Consider the following 20,117-nt stretch of genomic DNA (forward strand, 5'->3'; position numbering starts at 1 on the left):
TGTAAATGTGCATTCAAAAAATATCATAATATTTAATCTGAGAAAAAAAACTGCTCTCTGTCTCTATGTTGAACCTGACATGAAAGACCAGACCTCCTGGATTCAACCCAATTTTCTGAGACTGAAAAACTCAATGGCTCATTCTCACACACACATAGCTAGGAAATATGTTAGTAGCATTTGTTTGTAATGATAAGCTATTTAAAATATTTATGCCATATTAAAAGATAAGTATGTTATGAAGTAGAGTAGAATTTGTACAGATTTTTAAGATAGGACCTAAGGCTTAAGATTTTATGGTTATTTTATAACCCTTTGGACCATGTTCCCTTCAAGAACAGGCTTCAAGAAATACTGTTAAATGTTTTTCTAAGCATTATTTCTATGTAAAAATTAAAGGATCATTAGTTTAGTGCCTTTATTCCATCTAAGAATTCCATGCTAAATGTATTGATTGGCTAATCTTAAAGACAAAGTTGAAATACTGTTTATTATAAATAATCCACAATGAGAGCAAAGACTGTGGAATCAGATAAACATGAGTTGAAATTTTTGGTTACTACTTTCTAGGTGATGTCACCTTTGGTATTCATTTAACCTTTCTTGGTCTTTTTTTCTGGCATCATTGCTAAAATAATTTTACTGCTTTCCTATAAGGATGAAAAGATTAACATAAGGCATTTAGTGGCACTGTCAGCCAAAGTATATATACTCCCTGAGGGCAGAAATCTGATTTCTCTCCTTTACTTCTATGTCCCAACACATAAAACAGTGGCTGGCAGGGAGCTGGAAGTGTTTATCAGGATGATCTGGAGGCTTTCCCTAAGAAATTTAAGAACTGGTTCCTTCGAAATGCGGCTTTGAACCTGTAATATAAGGATACTCCAAAGCATAATCCTGCTGATCCTGCCATTAAGCAAAATAAATCACAGGGCTGCCACCCGCATAAATCAGATCCTTGCAGAGGCCTGAAACCTACTGCTCTCGGGTCCCCAGTCCCAAATTGGGTCATATTTAACAGCACTGTGCTATCAGGCCTTAAATCTATCACCTGCAAGAGGGGAGATGGATTGGTGAAAGTCTGCCCTAAAACTATAGGCTTATCATAAAAGTTCATCCTTCATCTCCAGTCTTCCTACATCTTAACTGTTGGGCATCATAAGAGTAAGGCATGGACATAGTTGAAATTTTATGAAGGTGAATACATTAGAATTTAAGATTTACCGTTCATAGCCTATCGTCATGAGAAGCGAGTACATGCTGTTACCCTAGAGCTTTCCACCCCACACACAAAATATGTTCAGTAAATATTTGTTGAATGAATGAATGAACGAATGATAGGGTCTCCATAAATCACGATTAGCATTATACTTCCGCTATTATTATTATCTTCATTCCTTAAACTATGAATGAGAAAAGAAATGAATGTTTTATACTATACTATATACCCATAAATTCGTAAAGTCAAAGAATATCTTTAGAAACATGAACATGTGGAAGTGAATAATGATCAGTCATATTTTAACTTTCTTAGCAAATTTTGGCCTAGATTGATGTTTAATAATGACAAATTTTGGAATTTATTTTAAAGAGTCTAATACCAGAACAAGATAGATGGGTTGAAGTTTTACAAAATTGAAGGGGAAATTATTAAACATTATTGAACTACATGGTTAACATTGAGGATATGTCACATTAGTCTAAAGAAGGCATTGCATGATAACTTTGATAGATGCCAACCCAGAAAAGTAGTATTTAATTATATTCAACATCCATTCCTCTTAGAAAATTTTAGTAAGCTCAGAATGGAAGGAAACTTAGGTAAATATCTTACATTTAAAACTGGAATATTGATGGGGCACCTGGGTGGCTCAGTTGGTTGAGCATCTGACTTTAGCTCAGGTCATGATCTCGCGGCTTGTGAGTTCAAGCCCCGTGTCGGGCTCTGTGCTGATAGTTCAGAGCCTGGAGCCTGCTTCGGATTCTGTGTCTCCCTCTCTCTCTGCCCCTCCCCTGCTTGCACCCTGTCTCTCTCTCTTTCTCTCTAAAAATAAATAAAACAGGGGCGCCTGGGTGGCTCAGTCGGTTCAGCATCCGACTTCAGCTCAGGTCATGATCTCGTGGTCTGTGAGTTCGAGCCCCGCGTCAGGCTCTGTGCTGACAGCTCAGAGCCTGGATCCTGTTTCAGATTCTGTGTCTCCCTCTCTCTCTGACCCTCCCCTGTTCATGCTCTGTCTCTCTCTGTCTCAAAAATAAATAAACGTTAAAAAAAATTTTTTTAATAAAAATAAAAATAAAAATAAATAAAACATTAAATACATAAAAAAATAAAAATGGAAAACTGCAAGCATTCCCGTGAATGTCAGGAGAAAGATATGAATACCTTTATATTGACAGTAAAGCTCTATGTTTAAGTTTTATTATATTCTCATTTTCCATTTGAATAAGAAAGCAAATAAAATAATTCTATAGAATTAAAAAATATAGAGTAACAAGAGTTCAGTAAAGCAAGTAGTTACAAGATAAAACATTCAAGACTCCATAGTAAATAAGATTAAAGGGGAAACTATATGATCACCTCAATAGATAAAGAAAATGTAGTTAATAAAATTTAGAACCACTCATTTTTTAAAAACTCTAGAAATAGAAATGTAAAGAAAACATTATACTTAATGGTGAAACATTGAAAACTTCTTTATAATCAGGAACAAACCAAAAAGGCTTACTATCACCACTGATAACATAGAACTGGAAGTGTTATCAGTGCAAAGGGTGACAAAACTCTAGCATTACTTACAGATTACATGACTCTGTCAATACAAATTTTGGAAAGATTATACAGAAATATTGTTAGAATTAATATCAGTTTAAACTCTACTCATATATTATCAAATATTAGTTAAAAATAGGAAAAAATAGCATTTACCATTTGCCATACAAAAATATGTTCAATTAATGAATAAATCCAACAAAAGATATGCAAAACTTCCACAGGAAGAAAACAATGCAAAACTCATTCAAAGAGATGTAAAACAAGACCTAACTACATGGAAAAATCTATCCTGTTTACCACTTGCATGTATCCATAATGTAAGATGTTAATTCTCCTCCAATTTGATTTATAGTTTTAATGCAATACCACTCAAATCCGTACACATCTATTTTGTGTATGGGTGAGTTTGATAAGCTGATTCTAAAGTATATTTGGCAAATTGCGGTGCCTGGGTGGTTCAATCGGTTAAGTGTCCAACTTTGGCTTAGGTCATGATCTCGCAGTTCGTGGGTTTGAGCGCCATGTCGGGCTCTGTGCTGATAGCTGGGAGCCTGAAGTCTGCTTCTGTCTCCCTCTCTCTCTGCCTCTCCCCTGCCCACACTCTGTCTCTCTCTCAGTCTCTCAAAAATTAACTAATATTAAAAATAAATAAATAATAATAAATAAATAAATAAATAAATAAATAAATAAATTTGGCAAATTAAAGGGCCTAAAATAGTAAAAAAAAAAATGCCTAAAGAAGAAGAGGGTAAAAGAACTTATGGATTTCAAGGCTTATTATAAATTCCAGCTTTTAAGGAAGTGTGTAGGACTGACGCAGAAATAGACAAATAACAAGTGCAACACAATGAAGAAGCAGGCCTGGGCTTATATGGAGCCTTAGTATTGGACAAAATTAAATCAGTGAGGAAAGAATAGTCTCTGCAATTTAAAAAAAATTGGTTAAATTCTACATCTATACTTTCAGACAGTATGTGGTCATTTGAAAAAATAGATTTTGGGGGCGCCTGGGTGGCTCAGTCTGTTGAGCATCCAACTTCAGCTCAGGCCATGATCTCACAGCCTGTGAGTCGAGCCCCACATCAGGCTCTGTGCTGACAGCTCAGAGCCTGGAGCCTGCTTCAGATTCTGTCTCTATCTCTATCTCTCTCTGCCCCTCCCTTGCTCTCTCTTTCTCTCTCTCTCAAATATAAATAAGCGTTAAATAATTATTTTAAAATAAAATATTTTTTTCTCTGTTCGGAATTAGAAAGATTGTTCATTCAATAGATATTTGGGGACCACGTACTATACCAATCACTATAAAATTTTTCTTCCAAAATATATTACTTAGTTAAATTAGCAAATTACAACATGACATGGAATTATGATTTTGATTCCTGTCTTTTTACTTCTATCTCACACATCATCATCCTTACAAAATAGTGCTCTTTTTGTCTAATTCTGTTCTTCCCCTCCTCTCTCTGTCAACCATACTGCTGTTCTTTGCCAGCTGCTAAACACCAGTCACCCATCTTCCTCTGAGTTTCTAGACTAGCTGTTGTTTCTGCTACAAAAAAGTCTTTCATCAGAAGTCCCCATGGCCTACACTCTTGCCAAATTAAGATCTGTGTCAAATAGTTCAACTCTTCGCTGACCATCCTATTTAAAATTGCAAACTGTTACCCACCTCATATTCCATCTCTACAATTTCTATTTTAGTGTTTTTATAGCATATATTACTCTCCTGACTCTTTTATTTTTAAATGTTTATTTCCTTATTGTCTGAATTTCACATTATGTAAACTCTATAAAGGAAGACATTTCTATTATTCTTTGCTATATATCCCAACGCTAAAATAGCAGCTGGCATGTGGTAGGAATAAATATAGTAGATATGTATGTGTGTGTGTCTTTTTGCACAAAAATATAGAGAAAGTACAAAAGGATAATATCAAATTGTTTCCACTAGTTATTTCTGGGGAGGAGAGTGGTAATGGAGGAGGGATGAAGGGATCCTTTCATGGTTTACTTCATATTTTACTGTGTTGTTTGAATTAAATAGTATAAAAAGTTAAGTTTTTTTTAATATCCCTGAATCTCTTCCAAATAAAACATATCAAATAAGGTAGCAAAACTCAAAAACTATGGACAGTATCTACAACAAAACTAGGCAACAAAGTATTCCTGAGAATCCTAAAATATAAGCAGGTAGGACAAGTCAGCTATAAGACCTGCATACCAGCATATCATGGGAAGAAGCTAAAGAAGCAACAGGTCATCTGATTGACCTGAGAACAGAACTCCAAAGACTCCATGGGTACTCACTGGAAAGCTGAGCAGGTCAATTTGATAACAACAGCTAAAACTTGGAAGAATTTTTACTCACCCCAATTCACTGGGAAGGGCAAGCGTTCTGTGGCAGATCTGAAAAGGTCAAAGAACTCTTTGAGCTTTCAAAGGTAATTGGAGCTACCTTCCAGGAAAAAGTCCTACACTGAAGAGACACTACTATATGTATAATCCAAACTGAGAGGAGAAAGGTCATAGGAGAAAAAGAAAACCAAAGTCCAGAAAAAAGTGGGGTGAGGGGAGAAGCAAAAGAAACATATCTCAGAAAATATGAAACAAATATTTTTCATCACTGTATGGTACCAACAGCAAAGGGAGCTTCAGACCCTCAAAAACCTTATACTCCATCTTGAAAGTTTAGGAATGCTAATTTCATATTAAAATGATTAAACCAAATGGATCATGTTTGAATGTCATACAAAGTTATAATAAGAAAAAGAAAAAGAAGATGTAAACAAAATCCCTACAATAAAGTATGCCAGAAAGATATTCCCACCAAAGGATTAAACTGAATCCTTATATTTCAAATAGAGCTAAAAGAAATTAAGAAAATGATAAAGACATAAAGGAACAATATATATCACAATTTAAAAAACTCAGTAATGAGGTGACTGAACCCAAGAAAGAATTAAAAATAAAACACAACTTTTTAGATTGCTTATTTTTCTTTTTTTTAAGTTTTTATTTAAATTCCCACTAGTTAACAATGTAATATTAGTTTCAGGTGTAAAATATAGTGGATCATGGATCAACACTTCCATATACCACCCAGTGCTCATCTTGACAAGTTCACTAACTTAATCTCTATCAACTTTTTAACAGATTACCCCACCCACCTCCTTTCTAGTCACCATTAGATTGTTCTCTACAGTTAAGAGTCTGTTTCTTGGCTTGCCTCTCTATTTTTACCCTTTACTCATTTGTTTTGTTTCTTGAATTCCACATGTGAGTGAAATCATATGGTATTTGTCTTTCTCTGACTGACTTACTTTACTTAGCATAACACTCTCTAGATCCATCCACATTCCTGTAATTAACAAAATTTTATTCTTTTTATAGCTGAGTAATATTCCACTGTGTGTGTGTGTGTGTGTGTGTGTGTGTGTGTGTGTGTGCGTGCGTATCCCACATCTTCTTTATCCATTCATTAGTCAGTGGACACATGATCTGTTTCCATAATTTGGCTATTGTAGATAATGCTGCTATAAACATAGAGGTGCGTATATCCCTTTGAATTAGTGTTTTTGTATTCTTTGGGTAAATAATGCAATTCCTGGATCACAGGGTACTTCTATTTTTAACTTTTTGAGGAAACTCCATACTGTTTTCCATAGAGACTGCACCAGTTTGCATTCCCACCAACAGAGCAAGAGGGTTCCCCTTTCTCCACATCCTCACCAATACTTGTTATTTCTTGTGATGCTGATTTTAGCCATTCCAACAAGTGTGAGTTAATATCTCATTTAGTTTTGATTTGCATTTCCCTGATGATGAGTGATGATGAACATGTTTTCACATGGCTATTGGCCATCTGTATGCCTTCCTTGGAAAAATGTCATTCATGTCTTCTGTTCATTTTGTGTGTCTATGAGAGAGAGAAAGAGAGAGAGGGCACATACATGTGAGTGAGGAGGGGAGTGGCAGAGAGAGAAAGAGAATCTGTTTTTATCTTTTTTATTTTTTTAAGAGAGAGCATGAACAGGGGAGGTGCAAAGGAAGAGGGAGAGAGAGAATCCCAAGCGGACCCCATGCCCAATGCAGAGCTCCACACAAGGCTCAATACCTATCATGAGATCATGACTGTGAGATCATGACCTCACAGTCATGATCTGAGCCGAAATCAAGAGTCAGAGGCTTAACTAACTGAGCCACCAGGCGCCCCTCTTCTGTTCGTTTATTAATTGGATTATTCATATTTTGTGTGTTGAGTTTGATAAGTTCATTATAGATTTTGGATACTAACCCTTTATCAGATATGTCAATTACAAATATCTTCTCCCATTCCATAGGTTGCCTTTTAGTTTTATTGATTGTTTCCTTCACTGTGCAGAAGCTTTCTATTTTGATTTACTCCCAATAGTTTATTTTTGCTTTTGTTTCCCTTGCCTTAGGAGACATATCTACAAAGAAGTTGCTACAGCTGATGTCAAAGAAATTTTCCCCTGTTTTCTTTCAGGATTTTGATGGTTTCAGGTCTCACATTTAGGTCTTTGATCCATTTTGAACTTATTTTTGTGTATGCTATAAGAAAGCAGGCCAGCTTAATTCTTTTGCATTTTGCTGCCCAGTTTTCCCAACACCATTTGTTGAAGTGACTGTCCTTTTTCCCGTTGGATATTCTTTCATGCTTTGTTGAAGATTAATTGACAATACAGTTGTGAGCTCATTTCTGGGAAAAGAAAACATAGTTTTAAAAGCAAACCAGAAAGAATGCAGATTAAACACAACACAACAGATGCCTCTAGAAAAAACAGATGAAAAAAGGAGGACTTTTAAAATTAAAAAATTAAGAAAGGCAATGAAAATCCAACATATATATATATATATATATATATATATATATATATATTAAAAGTCCCTAAAAAGTAAAACCCAAATAATATATTAAAATGGTATAAATACTAAATTATTTAGCATTTTAATAAATATCAGTATCATAAATTACATTTTCTGAGGTCAAAAGTCTTGAAATTACATATTGTAAGGATACATTGAATATTTGGAAAAATTACCCAGAGTAACCAACCTGAAACATATTTTAGAAGAACTATTGGACTTTGAAGGAAAATAAACTTCCTTGAGGCGTCTAGGCAAAAAGAAACAAATATTTATTATTTATAAGAGAAAGAAGTTCAGTATGTCATCAGAGCTTTGCGTACTAATTCTTTATTCCGGGGAAAATGGAATAATATTTTTCTGGCACTCAAAAAAAAAAATGTGAGCCAAAGATGATGTATTAGGCCAAACTGACTTACAAATCAGGCCACAAACTGTTGTGAACATCTAAAACTCAAAAACTTTTTTCTTTGAGCACTTTCTGAGGAATTTCAGGTAGAGAATGAACTTCAGGTAGTCACAATGACAGAGATGCAGACATAATGCCTACTAGATAGTTTAAGATTTAATGGTAGTTAGAAGAGAAACTGTGTGGTATGTACACTACACATAGGTAGAATAGCTCTATAAGAAAATGGAAGTGGTATATGAAGTACATATGAAGAGCAGAGTATACATACTGCTTGCCTTATAGTATTAACTAGGATAACAGAAATGCATGGCCAACTAATCTTCCACAAAGCAGGAAAGAAAATGCAATAGAAAAAAACAGTCTCTTCAGCAAATGGTGCTGGGAAAACTGGACAGCAACATGCAGAAGAATGAAGCTGGACCACTTTCTTACACCATACACAAAAATAAACTTAAATGGGTGAAAGACTTACATATAAGACCAGAATCCATCAAAATCCTAGAGGAGAAAATAGGTAACAACCTCTCTGACCTCAGCCACAGCAAATTCTTACTAGACATGTCTGCAGAGGCAAGGGAAACAAAAGCAAAAATGAACTATTGGGACTTCATCAAGATAAAAAGCTTCTGCACAGTGAAGGAAACAGTCAGGAAAACTAAAAGGCAACTGATGGAATGGGAGAAGATATTTGCAAATGATATATCCGATAAAAGGTTAGTATCCAAAATCTATAAAGAACTTATCAAACTCAACACCCAAAAACAAATAATCCAGTTATGAACAGAAAATTTGAATACACATTTTTCCAAAGAAGACATACAGATGGCTAACAGACACATGAAAAGATGCTCAGCATCACTCATCATCAGGGAAACACAAATCAAAATATAAGGAAATACAAATCACTGCTGGTGGGAATGCCAACTGATGCAGCCACTCTGGAGAACAGAATGGAGGTTCCTCAAAAAATTAAAAATAGAACTACCCTATGACCCAGCAATTGCAATAAATACAATTGGATAAATTGCATTTTTCTAAAGGATACAAAAGTGCTGATTCCAATGGCACATGCACCCCAATGTTTATAGTAGCATTATCAACAATAGCCAAATTATGAAAAGAGTCCAAATGTCCATCAACTGATGAATGGATAAAGATTAGATGTGGTGTATATATATACAATGGAATACTACTTACTTTGTGATCAAAAAGAATGAAATCTTGCCATTTGCAACAATGTGGATGGACCTGGAATGTTTTATGCTAAGTGAAATAAGTCAGAGAAAGACAAATATCATACGATTTCACTCACATGTGGAACTTAAAAAACACAACAGATGAACATAGGAGAAGGGAAGGAAAAATAAAATACAGAGAGGGAGGCAATACAGAGAACAAACTGAGGGTTGCTGGGGGGATGTTGGGTGGGGGGAAGGGCTAAATGGACGATGGGCATTGAGAAGGGCACTGGGTGTTATATGTAAGTGATGAATCACTAAATTCTACTCCTGAAACCATTTTTTAAAAAAAAACTAGGATAAAAAGGACAACACTGCAAATCAGATACTGGAGAGGAGGGTACAGAGGGAATAAAAATGTTATATGCAGATATTTATTGTATCATTAGAACACAATTGCAAACCTCAAATACAAAAAAAAAAGACTTGAAAAACAGTGACACATCAAAAACAACCCACCAGAAAAAAAAAAACCAGAGTGAAAAATATTTCATATAATGTATATTAAATATAGTATATAAACTGCAACTTTTTTGTAATACAGTTGAAAGAAGAACACAAATATAAATAAAATAAACAATAAAAGTTAAACTATAATTTTTTGAATGTTTAAATATGGGGGAGAGAAAGAATAGCATAGAGAATACAGAGATAAATGCTCAGCTTCTTGGAATATACATTGTTTTGTAGTTTTAACTTCTGAATTATTTAAATATTTTAAATAATTATAAACTAAAATTAAGTTTTAAATAAATCATTCCTAAAATTAGAAAACAAACCTAAAATAAGTCAAAATTGCAATTACAGTTTTGTGTTTGCTAACAACACATGTTCGCTAACAACATAAGCTGTGACTTGGGGTTTTTAAAAATAACATTTAATAGTTGGGCTCCAAATAAACAGACATGGCTCTTGACTATCCTCCACGTCTAACAAACACAAGAAAACAAATCTTAAGTGAAATGAGTCAACTCAGGGAAATGTTACCCACTATCTTTTCTTTTTCATTTCTCTAGGAAAATAAAGGAAAGTCTGGAGTGCTTCCCTGTTAAGTTAAATAACTTGATCCATACACTTGCACAAATGACAGCCACAAGTCCTGCCAAATCTGCTTCACAGACTCCTTCCCAGGAATCCTGTATGCTGAGTGCAACCAGGTCAATTCAAAGAGCGACAATTTTAAGGTTCAGTAAGAAAACCAGTAATGTAAGTCTCAAGTCTGTCATTTGACTTAAATATCTGTTGACCTCATCTCAGACTTCCCTTCACTATGCTACACATCCTTCCTTATATCATGATATTTTTTTTACTATGCAAATGAAAAAGCAGTTACGGTTTGAGCAGAAGTGCCATTAAGGAGGATGTTCTAAGGAGAAATCATAACAACCAGAGCTATTAGTAGAGAACCATCAAAGAGAACAGTTCCTGCCTGTAGTAGACCATAAATCAAGAGCTAATTAAAGTGTCTGCATGAAAAGAAGAGCAGAAATTAGGCAGTCTGTTCCCAGCACATAAGATTACGATATCTTTATATACTGTGTTTATAGGTAATTCTGCCTTTACAAATTGCATCCTTTTGTTCGTGCGATGACATTTTGTGGAAAAGTTCTTGCTTTGTTTAGTTTACATGAAACCATATTTTAAAATGTATCACAGGTTGATAATGCCACCTTTTGATTTTTGTCTATTTTCTGCAGCTGTATCTAATCCAGGTGATACATGGTAACAATGAAATGAGCCTGACAGAAAAATCATTTGACCAGTTTTCAAAACTTCACAGCCAACTTCAGAAGCAGTTTGCATCATTGACTCTCCCAGAGTAAGGCACTTCCTCCCCTGTGTTTTGTCTGCAGTTCTTGTCCTTGAACATAAGGAAAAATTATGGTTATAGGATTTTCTATTTGTGAACAACACAGCATTCTGACTCCAATGCCATTGAACCTATCCCAGCAGAGTCTGTATGACTCCCAGAGTAAAGAATCTTTTGTCTCATAAAACAGAACAAGGTTTGAAATTTCTCTGCCTTTAGCCATTGATTTTGTAGACAGAAAAATTCAGGAGTGATTTCATTTTTCATCAGTTACCAGGAAAATTGTTTTATTTGCCTGTTTTTAAATTTAATCTTTTTGGGTTTTTCTATAAAAATAAAATTGACATTGAAAATGCAGAACTAAGTTGGATATATCTACTCTTTCAACAAATAATTGCAGTTAAAAGCCCTGATACATTTATTTTCCATACCAGAAAAAGATTCATTAATATCATTTAGCATAGAAGTAAAATTTACTAATACCAACTCACTTTTGTTGTTAATGATTAACTTTGACTTGGATCGTCTAAATCTAATTTGTCATTATGTTTCTTTTCAAACAATCTTGAAAACCATTGCTTTTGTTCATGTTATCATTTTTTAAATATTTAAGTATAAACAAATTAAGAATATAACTGCAAACAACTTCTGTTCAAATAAACCTTCTAAAATTCATCACTTAGAACTTGCCAAATTTAGGTCATAGATTTCAGTGTATACGAAAGGTGTATCTTGACTTTAAAAAGGAACTTGCCAGAAATTATATTGGCACTTAGGTAAATCAAACGTTATTTTATCTACACTTAGGAATTTTTGTTAAGGAAATGGTCCCTTAATAATGTGAATGTCCATATCTGACCTGACATACTTTGTACATGTGGATGAAGTACTAGGCTTTTTACTAGGCTTTCAGGATTTAGTCACCTTCCAAAATACAAATCTAAGCAAAGTTATCAATGAATGGAGAGATATGGTGCAATATTGAAGAGTGAATAGTTCACTACTTGCAGATGCTACAGAAATTTTGAAATACAGATGCTTTAAATATCAGGAAGTCAACAAATTAGAGTAAGAGTATGTTCAAGAGACTGAGAGGAAAGGAGTGTCATTGTGGAAACTTAAAAGCAACACCAGCTTTAAGAATTACTGAAAACCATCTGATAAAATAACAGAAAAGGAGGTGCTGGCAAAAAAAAATTCAAAGTTTGACTGCAAATATTGAATTCAACATCAGGGATTGTCATTGTACTCTACCAATTAATGATTTAAAATGTTATTGCTCAATGGCTGCCCTTTTTTGGTTTCAAGAACTTCTCTGTTCTACACTTTTATCTGTCTACTACACTTAACATAACTTGTAAAACCTTAAAAATGTTAATAATCTCTCTCCATATGTCTCTTCTTGATTTTTCAGCTTTAGTTCTAAGATTATGCCTTGTTCAACTGCCTTACAATGGTATTTAAAAATATTTTAAGACCGTTCAAGCAGTGTGTATGTGTGTGTGTGGGAGGGGGGGAGGGGGATTGGAGGTGGGGAGCATATAGTTCGTGTATGCCCTTGACAATATTTGTATGCAGATAGTTCCAAAGGAACCAAGGCTTCCAGTGATACATATAAATGAAGGATGAAATCAAGATTTCCTCGGACTCCCAAATTTACTAAGAGAAGCCCTACAAGAATTATGTTAACCTGATCTGGAGAGTATGATCAGAAAGTTAGAGTCATGAAGAATAAAATTCACATTATTCATAGTATATGACAGGGGTCTTCAAAGCAGGCTCTTTGTATCTCCCAAGAATACACAGGCATTGGAATCTTCCATACAATTAAAGGTCTTTAAATTAAACTGCTTAAAAATTAAACGGTTGATTTCCTTTCCCTCTTCTACTTTCAACATTGTTCTTCTCCCAACCATCTAGAACTTATTTTGGTACATTGTCCCAGAGAGTAAAAAATCTCTGAGAATCAAATAAAAGGCAAGTCAAGACATTGGTGTTGGTACTGGGGGAAAAAAGGAATTATTCTAATACCCAGATATCAAATCTGTTTGTCAGTCAGATGTTTCCTACTCTTTGGCATGAACAAAATGGCGGGGGACATGATGGTGCTGTCACATAAAAGATAAAAACTCATTTTCACAAAATGATTGCTATATTATATTTGACATGTAACTGAAAAGCATTTCACACAATTGAATGACATTACTATGGCTAAACTCTTACATTCTCTCATACTTAATTATATACAAGATTTTTTAGTACCTACCTCTGAAAAAAACATCAACAAGGGAACAGAATTGATAGTGAACTCCAAATTACTCTAACAATAAGGAAAATTCATCTACAGATATACAAAATAATTTTTTTAATGTTTATTTTTGAGAGAGACAGAGACAGAATGAGAGTGGGTTAGACGCAGAGAGAGAGGGAAACACAGAATCCAAAGCAGGCTCCAGGCTCTCAGCTGTCAGCACAGAGCCCGACGCGGGGCTCAAACTCAAGAGCTATGAGATCATGACCTGAGCCAAAGTCGGACGCTCAACTGACAGAGCCACCCAGGAGCCCCCAAATTAATATTTAAAACCTGCCCAATCCATCTGTTAATCAAATGTGTTTCTATGTTTTGAACTAATTGTATATGGTACAAATTATTGTGATAATTAAATCCGGGTGAAAATTTTTAATACTTTAAGCCTTAGAATTGCAGGAAACCTTTTGAAAAATAAAATGTCAATTATTTAAATACACAAACGTAATTCTGGACTTCCTTAACATTTACAACAGGAAACAGTGAATGGGTTGGCCCGTAGTTGTCACCTACTTCTGTGTCTGCTGCCAGCCCTTCTCTATCCCTCATACCCTTACCCCAGGGAAATACCTGTACCAAAGAAGCAGAAGTATGAAGGAGGAAGCAGCAAGACTGAAGTCAGAGAAAGCTGCTAGGTAGTTCCTAAGAAAATGTACTTAGCCAGAAAAATATGTCACCAAATGCTATCCATTAACAGTTCATTCCACTCAGTAATTGGTCTTAATCACATCTAACCCATCAAGAGGAATCTTCAGAGAGTGCAGAGGAAATTCTGCAAGTCAGACTCTTGAGGAAAATGATACAGTGTTCCAAAAGACTAAGACCAGATGGAAACATATGTCACTTGGTAAAATGTTTAATTTAGTTAATGCGGAAATATCTCTAATGAACCCAGAAGAAGCAATACAATCTGACCTTTGTGAAAAATAATGAATCATTAACTTCAGAAAGTATTTATTAAGCCTCCACATGTATTTAAAAGACAAAATGTGTGGTCTTCCATGAATACAGCAAGAAGGAACATATATATTAGTTTAATAGGTTAAATTAAATTAAATTAGCATTAATATTAATGAAAGTTAAAATAGCACAAGTGACCACAATCATGTTAATGAAACTCTCAGGATTAATCATGTGTTCTATGTGTTTTTTTTTAATGTTTTCACTGGCCCCTCCATCTGATGTAGCTAAAACTTCACTAACAACCCTAAGATGCAGAGACCAGTTTTCAAACTAATAAAGATACACTTCTTTTTTAATTTATTTATGTTTTAAACAGGTTTCCTCATTGGTGGCACGTACCTTTTACAAACTCAGACCACAAACGATTCAGAGATCTAAATCATTACATGGAACAGATATTAAATGGATCATATGAAGTTGCAAATGTATGTTACAACTTACTTTTATATTTTTATATAAATATCAACTATTTTATGTATTATTACTAGAAATATTTTTAAATACTTTATGATAACCTTCTTTTCCTCCTATATCCACTCGACAAGTGAGTGTGTGACTAATATGTATAAAATTCCTGAACAGAAATTGGAACAGCAGTAAGGTATATGTCTCAATATTTTGAGTGAATGATGACTCCAGCTCCAGTCACCAAATGACTGTTTACTAGAGACACCTTTATATACTTGAAGTACTTGAAGTAATATGTGATTAGTGGACTATCAGTGCTGGTAAGTGCCCTAGTGTTTTAGAGGATTAAGAGTTATTTCTGATTCTGATGGTAAGAAGGTCTCAAGGAGGAGAGAGCAGCTGAGCTAGGTCTTTAATACCGGGTAAGATTTTAAAAAGAGTTGGTGTAAGGAAGTGTTTCAAGTAAAACCAAACAATATAGAAAAGGTCATAAATTGGGGAAAAAGGGGGGGTGGGATATCATTAGATTCTATTGCTCCTGTCACAAATTACCACAAATTTGGGAGTTTAAAACAACAGAAATCTATTATCTTTCAGTTTAGAAGGTCAGAATTCTGAAAATGGGTCTTGAGGGACTAAACTCAAGGTGTTGGTGGACTGGTTCTTTCTGGAGATAGTAGGAAAAAATTCATTTCCTTGCCTTTTCAATTTCTAGAAATTTCCTGCATCTCTTGACTTGTGCCCTTTCAAGCAATTGCACATTCTGACCACTGATTCTGTCCTCACATCTCCTTCTCTGACTCTTGCTCTGAGTCTCCTCGTGTTTACACTGGGCCTACCTGGATAATCCAGGACAATCTCACCATTTTCAAGATTCTTAATTTTTTTTTAAATTTTTTTTTTCAACGTTTTTTAATTTATTTTTGGGACAGAGAGAGACATAGCATGAACGGGGGAGGGGCAGAGAGAGAGGGAGACACAGAATCGGAAACAGGCTCCAGGCTCCGAGCCATCAGCCCAGAGCCTGACGCGGGGCTCGAACTCACGGACCGTGAGATCGTGACCTGGCTGAAGTCGGACGCTTAACCGACTGCGCCACCCAGGCGCCCCTCAAGATTCTTAATTTAATTATATCTGCAAAGCCCTTTTTGCCATGTAAGGTAACGTATTCAAAAGTTCTAGGGATTAGAATGTGAACATCTTTGGAGGGCCATAATTCTATCACAGAGATACATGAAAAAGTGCAGCACAATTCAGTTGGTTCTCAGCATTCTTGTGATCTAAGTGCAAAATGTGAAAGGAAGATTAAAATCAGCAAGGAGGTTGGGGCCATGTTGTCAAGAGCTAAGCTAAGCCTTAGAGGGTAGTGAGGGACTAAAAACAAGAAGAACAATGTTCCTCACCACTCTGGGAGATCCTGTCCCTCCTTACTGGGCTGGAATTATGTTCTTTTAATTTTTAGCCTTTTAAATTGTATAATATATATCCAGAAAAGTCTACAGAGGACTTTAGAGTTAGGTTGCAAAAAGCCATGCAGCTTCTGCCAATTTCACTCAGGATATTCACAATGGGAACCTTCAGCTGCCATATAAGAAATTGAGCTCCCCGGAGTGAGCCAGGTGGGGAAACAATATGGATAGATCAAATAGAGAGAGGTCCAGAGAACACAGCTCTGCTGGTCCCCAGCGGAGGTTCTCACCTTCAGCTAGCTTCAATGTCACAATATTTTGAGTGAATGATGACTCCAGCTCCAGTCACCAAATGACTGTTTACTAGAGACAAGCAAGGACACCCTAGGTGAATTCAGCCAAACCGCAGAACTGGGAGACAATGGCAAAATGATCGTTTAAACCAACAATGCAGGGATAGACCATATCTAAGGTGCATATATTTTCATTGTTATATAGTATTCTCTTACATGAATATATGGCAGTTTGTAGATTCCTCTCTACATAGGCATTTGGAATGTTTCCAAGTTAGGATTACAAATAATGCTTCTATGAATATTCTTCTACTTGTTTGTCTCTTAATCTACATGGGTTGGTCATTCACCTAAGAACAGAATTTCTGGATTTCAATATATGCTTATCTTCAGGATTATAGGCAATGACCAATTTACTGTCCTATTTGCAATGAATAAGAGTTCACATTTTCCACAACCTTGTGTATACTTGGTATTGCCAGTCTTTCTAATTTTGGCCATTTTGGTGAGTGTGCATCTCATTGCGCATTAGTTTGTATTTTCCTAACTACGAATGAGATGGAGCACCTCTTCATATGTTGTTTGGTCATTTGGATGTCCCCTTCGGTACAGTGACAGCTCATGTCTCTTGCCCTTTTTCTATTAAAATATACGACATTCTATAATTAATTTATAGTATTTTTCATGTACTGTGGATAAAAATCCTTTGCTAATTAAATATGTCGTAATGATTTTTCTTCCACTCCTGTGTTTTGCCCTCTTGTTCTCTTTATTATATCTTCTGATAAACAGAAACTCTTATTTTTAATATAGTAAAGTGTATTGATATTTTCCCAGACGATTAGAACATGCGCTACCTCAATGTCATAAAGACAATTTCATATATTATCTTCTAGAAGCTTTGCTCTTTTGCCTTTCACGTTGAAACCTACAATTGGTCTAGAATAGATTTTAGTGCATCATGTGAGATAAGAGTCATTCTTATTTTTTTTCCGTGTAGACTTCTAATTGTTCCAACACTATTTAAAATATTTTCCTTTTCTCGCTCCTCTGCTGTGACACCTTTGTGATGATTTAAATATCCATGTAGGGATGTGTCTACTTCAGGGCTCTATATTTTATGCCAGGGATCTCTTTGTTTACCCTTGTGCCAACAAGCTTAATTACTGTAGTTTCATACTAAGTCTTGAAATCTAACAGAGTGAATTCTCCTAATTTACCCTTACTAATAAACAATATTTTGGCTCTTCTTGGACTTTCATCTTTACATGTAAATTTTAAAACTTTCTTGTCAATTCCATGCAAAAGCTAGCTGAGATTTTAGTTGAAAACGCATCTTAGTATTTTCCAATCCATTATCATGTACCTATTTAAATCTTTAAAACATTTTTTTCTCGAAAGTAGTTTAACAATACTATCTTAAAATATTTTATTTTACTTGGTAAAATTCTTTTTAAAGAATTTTTTAAATTATTTTTTTTTACCAGTATACAGATACAACTGATTTTATATAATGACATTTTTCTCAACAACCTCACTAACTACACTTCTACTTGTAATAATTTATCTGTATCTTTAAATATTCTACTTACAATCATATTGTCTGCAAATAACAAGAGGTTTTTTCCCCAATATTTATATTTTATATTTATTTTTCTGGATATTTTGTACTCTCGAGGGCCTCCAGGTGGTGATAGCAGACATGCTTGTGTTATTCCCGACTTCAGGTCTAAAGTTCCCCAGTAAATACACAAGTTTTTGTAGGTACCCTTTATTACTTTAAGAAAGTTTCCTCCTGTTGTAAGAAAAAGTTTTTACAATAAAGAATATTGAATTTATCAATTTTTTTTCTGAATCTGTTGAGATGATCAATGATCAAGTGATTTTTCTCCCTTATTCCATTAGTGTGGTGAATTGCACTGATGGATTTTCTAATTTTAAACAAATTTGCATTCCTAGGATGCACGCTACATGGTCATAATGTATTATCCTTTTTATGTATTACTAGATTTGATACAACATTTTCTTTAGCATTTTTTTCCACCTTTATTTATGACAGAGACCAAAGGTGTTCTATCTTATAATGTCCTTACCAGGTTAGAATGGAGAATATGCTGGCTTCATAATGTCAATGGCAAAGACTTCTTGCTTTTCTTCTTTTCGCTGGAAGAATTTGTATAGAATTGGTTCTATTTCTTTAATTTGGAAAGCCATATAAGTACGGAGATTCAATTTATTTAAGAGTTATAGGACAATTCACATTTTCTATTTCTTCCTGGGTCTAAGTTATAGTTCTCTAGGAATTTGTGCTTATTTATTGGCATGAAATTATTCAGAGAATCCTCTCACCATCTTTTTAACATTTATAGGATCTGAAAAAATGTCTACTCTTCTAGTCCTTGCATATGTCATTTCCTAATCAGTCTTGCTGGAGGATTATGAATTTTACAAATCTTTGCAAAGAATGAAACATAGGATTTATTGACTCTTTATTATATTATTTTTCTATTTTATTTATGTTTGATCATGATTATTTCCTTTCCTCTTCTTCCTTTGGTTATGATTTGCTGTTCTATGTATTACATTCACAGATAGTTACTTGTTTATTTTCAACCTGTCCTCACTTACACATTTAAAATTCTAGGGGTGCCTGAGTGGCTCAGTCAGTTAAGCATCTGCCTTCAGCTCAGGTCATGATCTCACAGTTCATGAGTTCAAGCCCTGTGTCTGGCTCTGTGCCAACAGCCTGAAGCCTGGAGCCTGCTTCGGCTTCTGTGTCTCCCTCTCTCTCTGCCCCTCTGCTGCTTGTGCTTGCTCTCTCTCTCTCTCTCTCTCTCAAAAATAAACATTGAAAGTTTTTAAAATAAGTAAGTAATAATAAATAAAATTCTACATTCCCCTGCCTAATCAAGATTTAATTGACCCCTTAAGTTTTTATATACAGTATTATATTTTATCATTCTTCTAAAATATTTATTAAGTGTTCACTATGATTTTTCCTGAGACTATGGATTAAGTCTATTTAACCTATTTGAGTTTTACATGCTATGCTAATAATATATCTCTGTACCTGTATCCCAATAATATATCTCTATATCTGTATCCCATAAAATTAATAAGCACTGGTTTTTTCTATACAGTCAATATCTGTTTAATATTTCCCACATATTTCATCTTTGTTGCTTCTGTAACTCTGACTTTATATATGGGATTGTTTACCCTCTACCTGAAGAACACAATTTATTACTTCAATATGAATTTGCTGGTAGAAAAATTTCTAAATCTGCATTTGTCTGAAAAGTTTTTATTTTGTCTTCATTCTCAGAAGACATTTTAGCTGAATATGTTATTTGGATAGGAGTAATTTTATTTTAAAATCTTTAAAGCTATCAGTTCATTGTCTTTTAGCTTCCACTGATTCTGTTTCAAATCCAATTGTTATAATTGTTGCTTCTTTGAAATTATTTTTCTTTATTCTTTATCTGCTTTTAATGTCTTTCTTTTTATATTTGTTTTTCACAGTTTTAATTTAATTGCTCAAATACAACTTTGTTTCTATTTGTCATGCTTATTAACACTTCTTAAATTTGTTCCTTGATGTCCTTCATCAGTTTTG

General features: G+C 34.5%; 1 protein-coding gene across 1 annotated transcript in view; it reads left to right on the forward strand.

Moving 5' to 3' along the window:
* The window catches only part of PIK3C2G (phosphatidylinositol-4-phosphate 3-kinase catalytic subunit type 2 gamma), a 348,760-nt gene that overhangs the window by 270,371 nt on the left and 58,272 nt on the right, over window positions 1–20,117 (forward strand). The window contains exons 27-29 of the mRNA XM_049625158.1: window positions 10,327–10,516; window positions 11,008–11,129; window positions 14,708–14,816. Of these exons, the coding sequence (XP_049481115.1) occupies window positions 10,327–10,516; window positions 11,008–11,129; window positions 14,708–14,816 (421 nt within the window). The remainder of the gene's footprint in view (window positions 1–10,326; window positions 10,517–11,007; window positions 11,130–14,707; window positions 14,817–20,117) is intronic.

The sequence above is a fragment of the Panthera uncia genome, chromosome B4 (genome assembly GCF_023721935.1).
Source record: "Panthera uncia isolate 11264 chromosome B4, Puncia_PCG_1.0, whole genome shotgun sequence".
NCBI classification, from domain to species: Eukaryota; Metazoa; Chordata; class Mammalia; order Carnivora; family Felidae; genus Panthera; species Panthera uncia.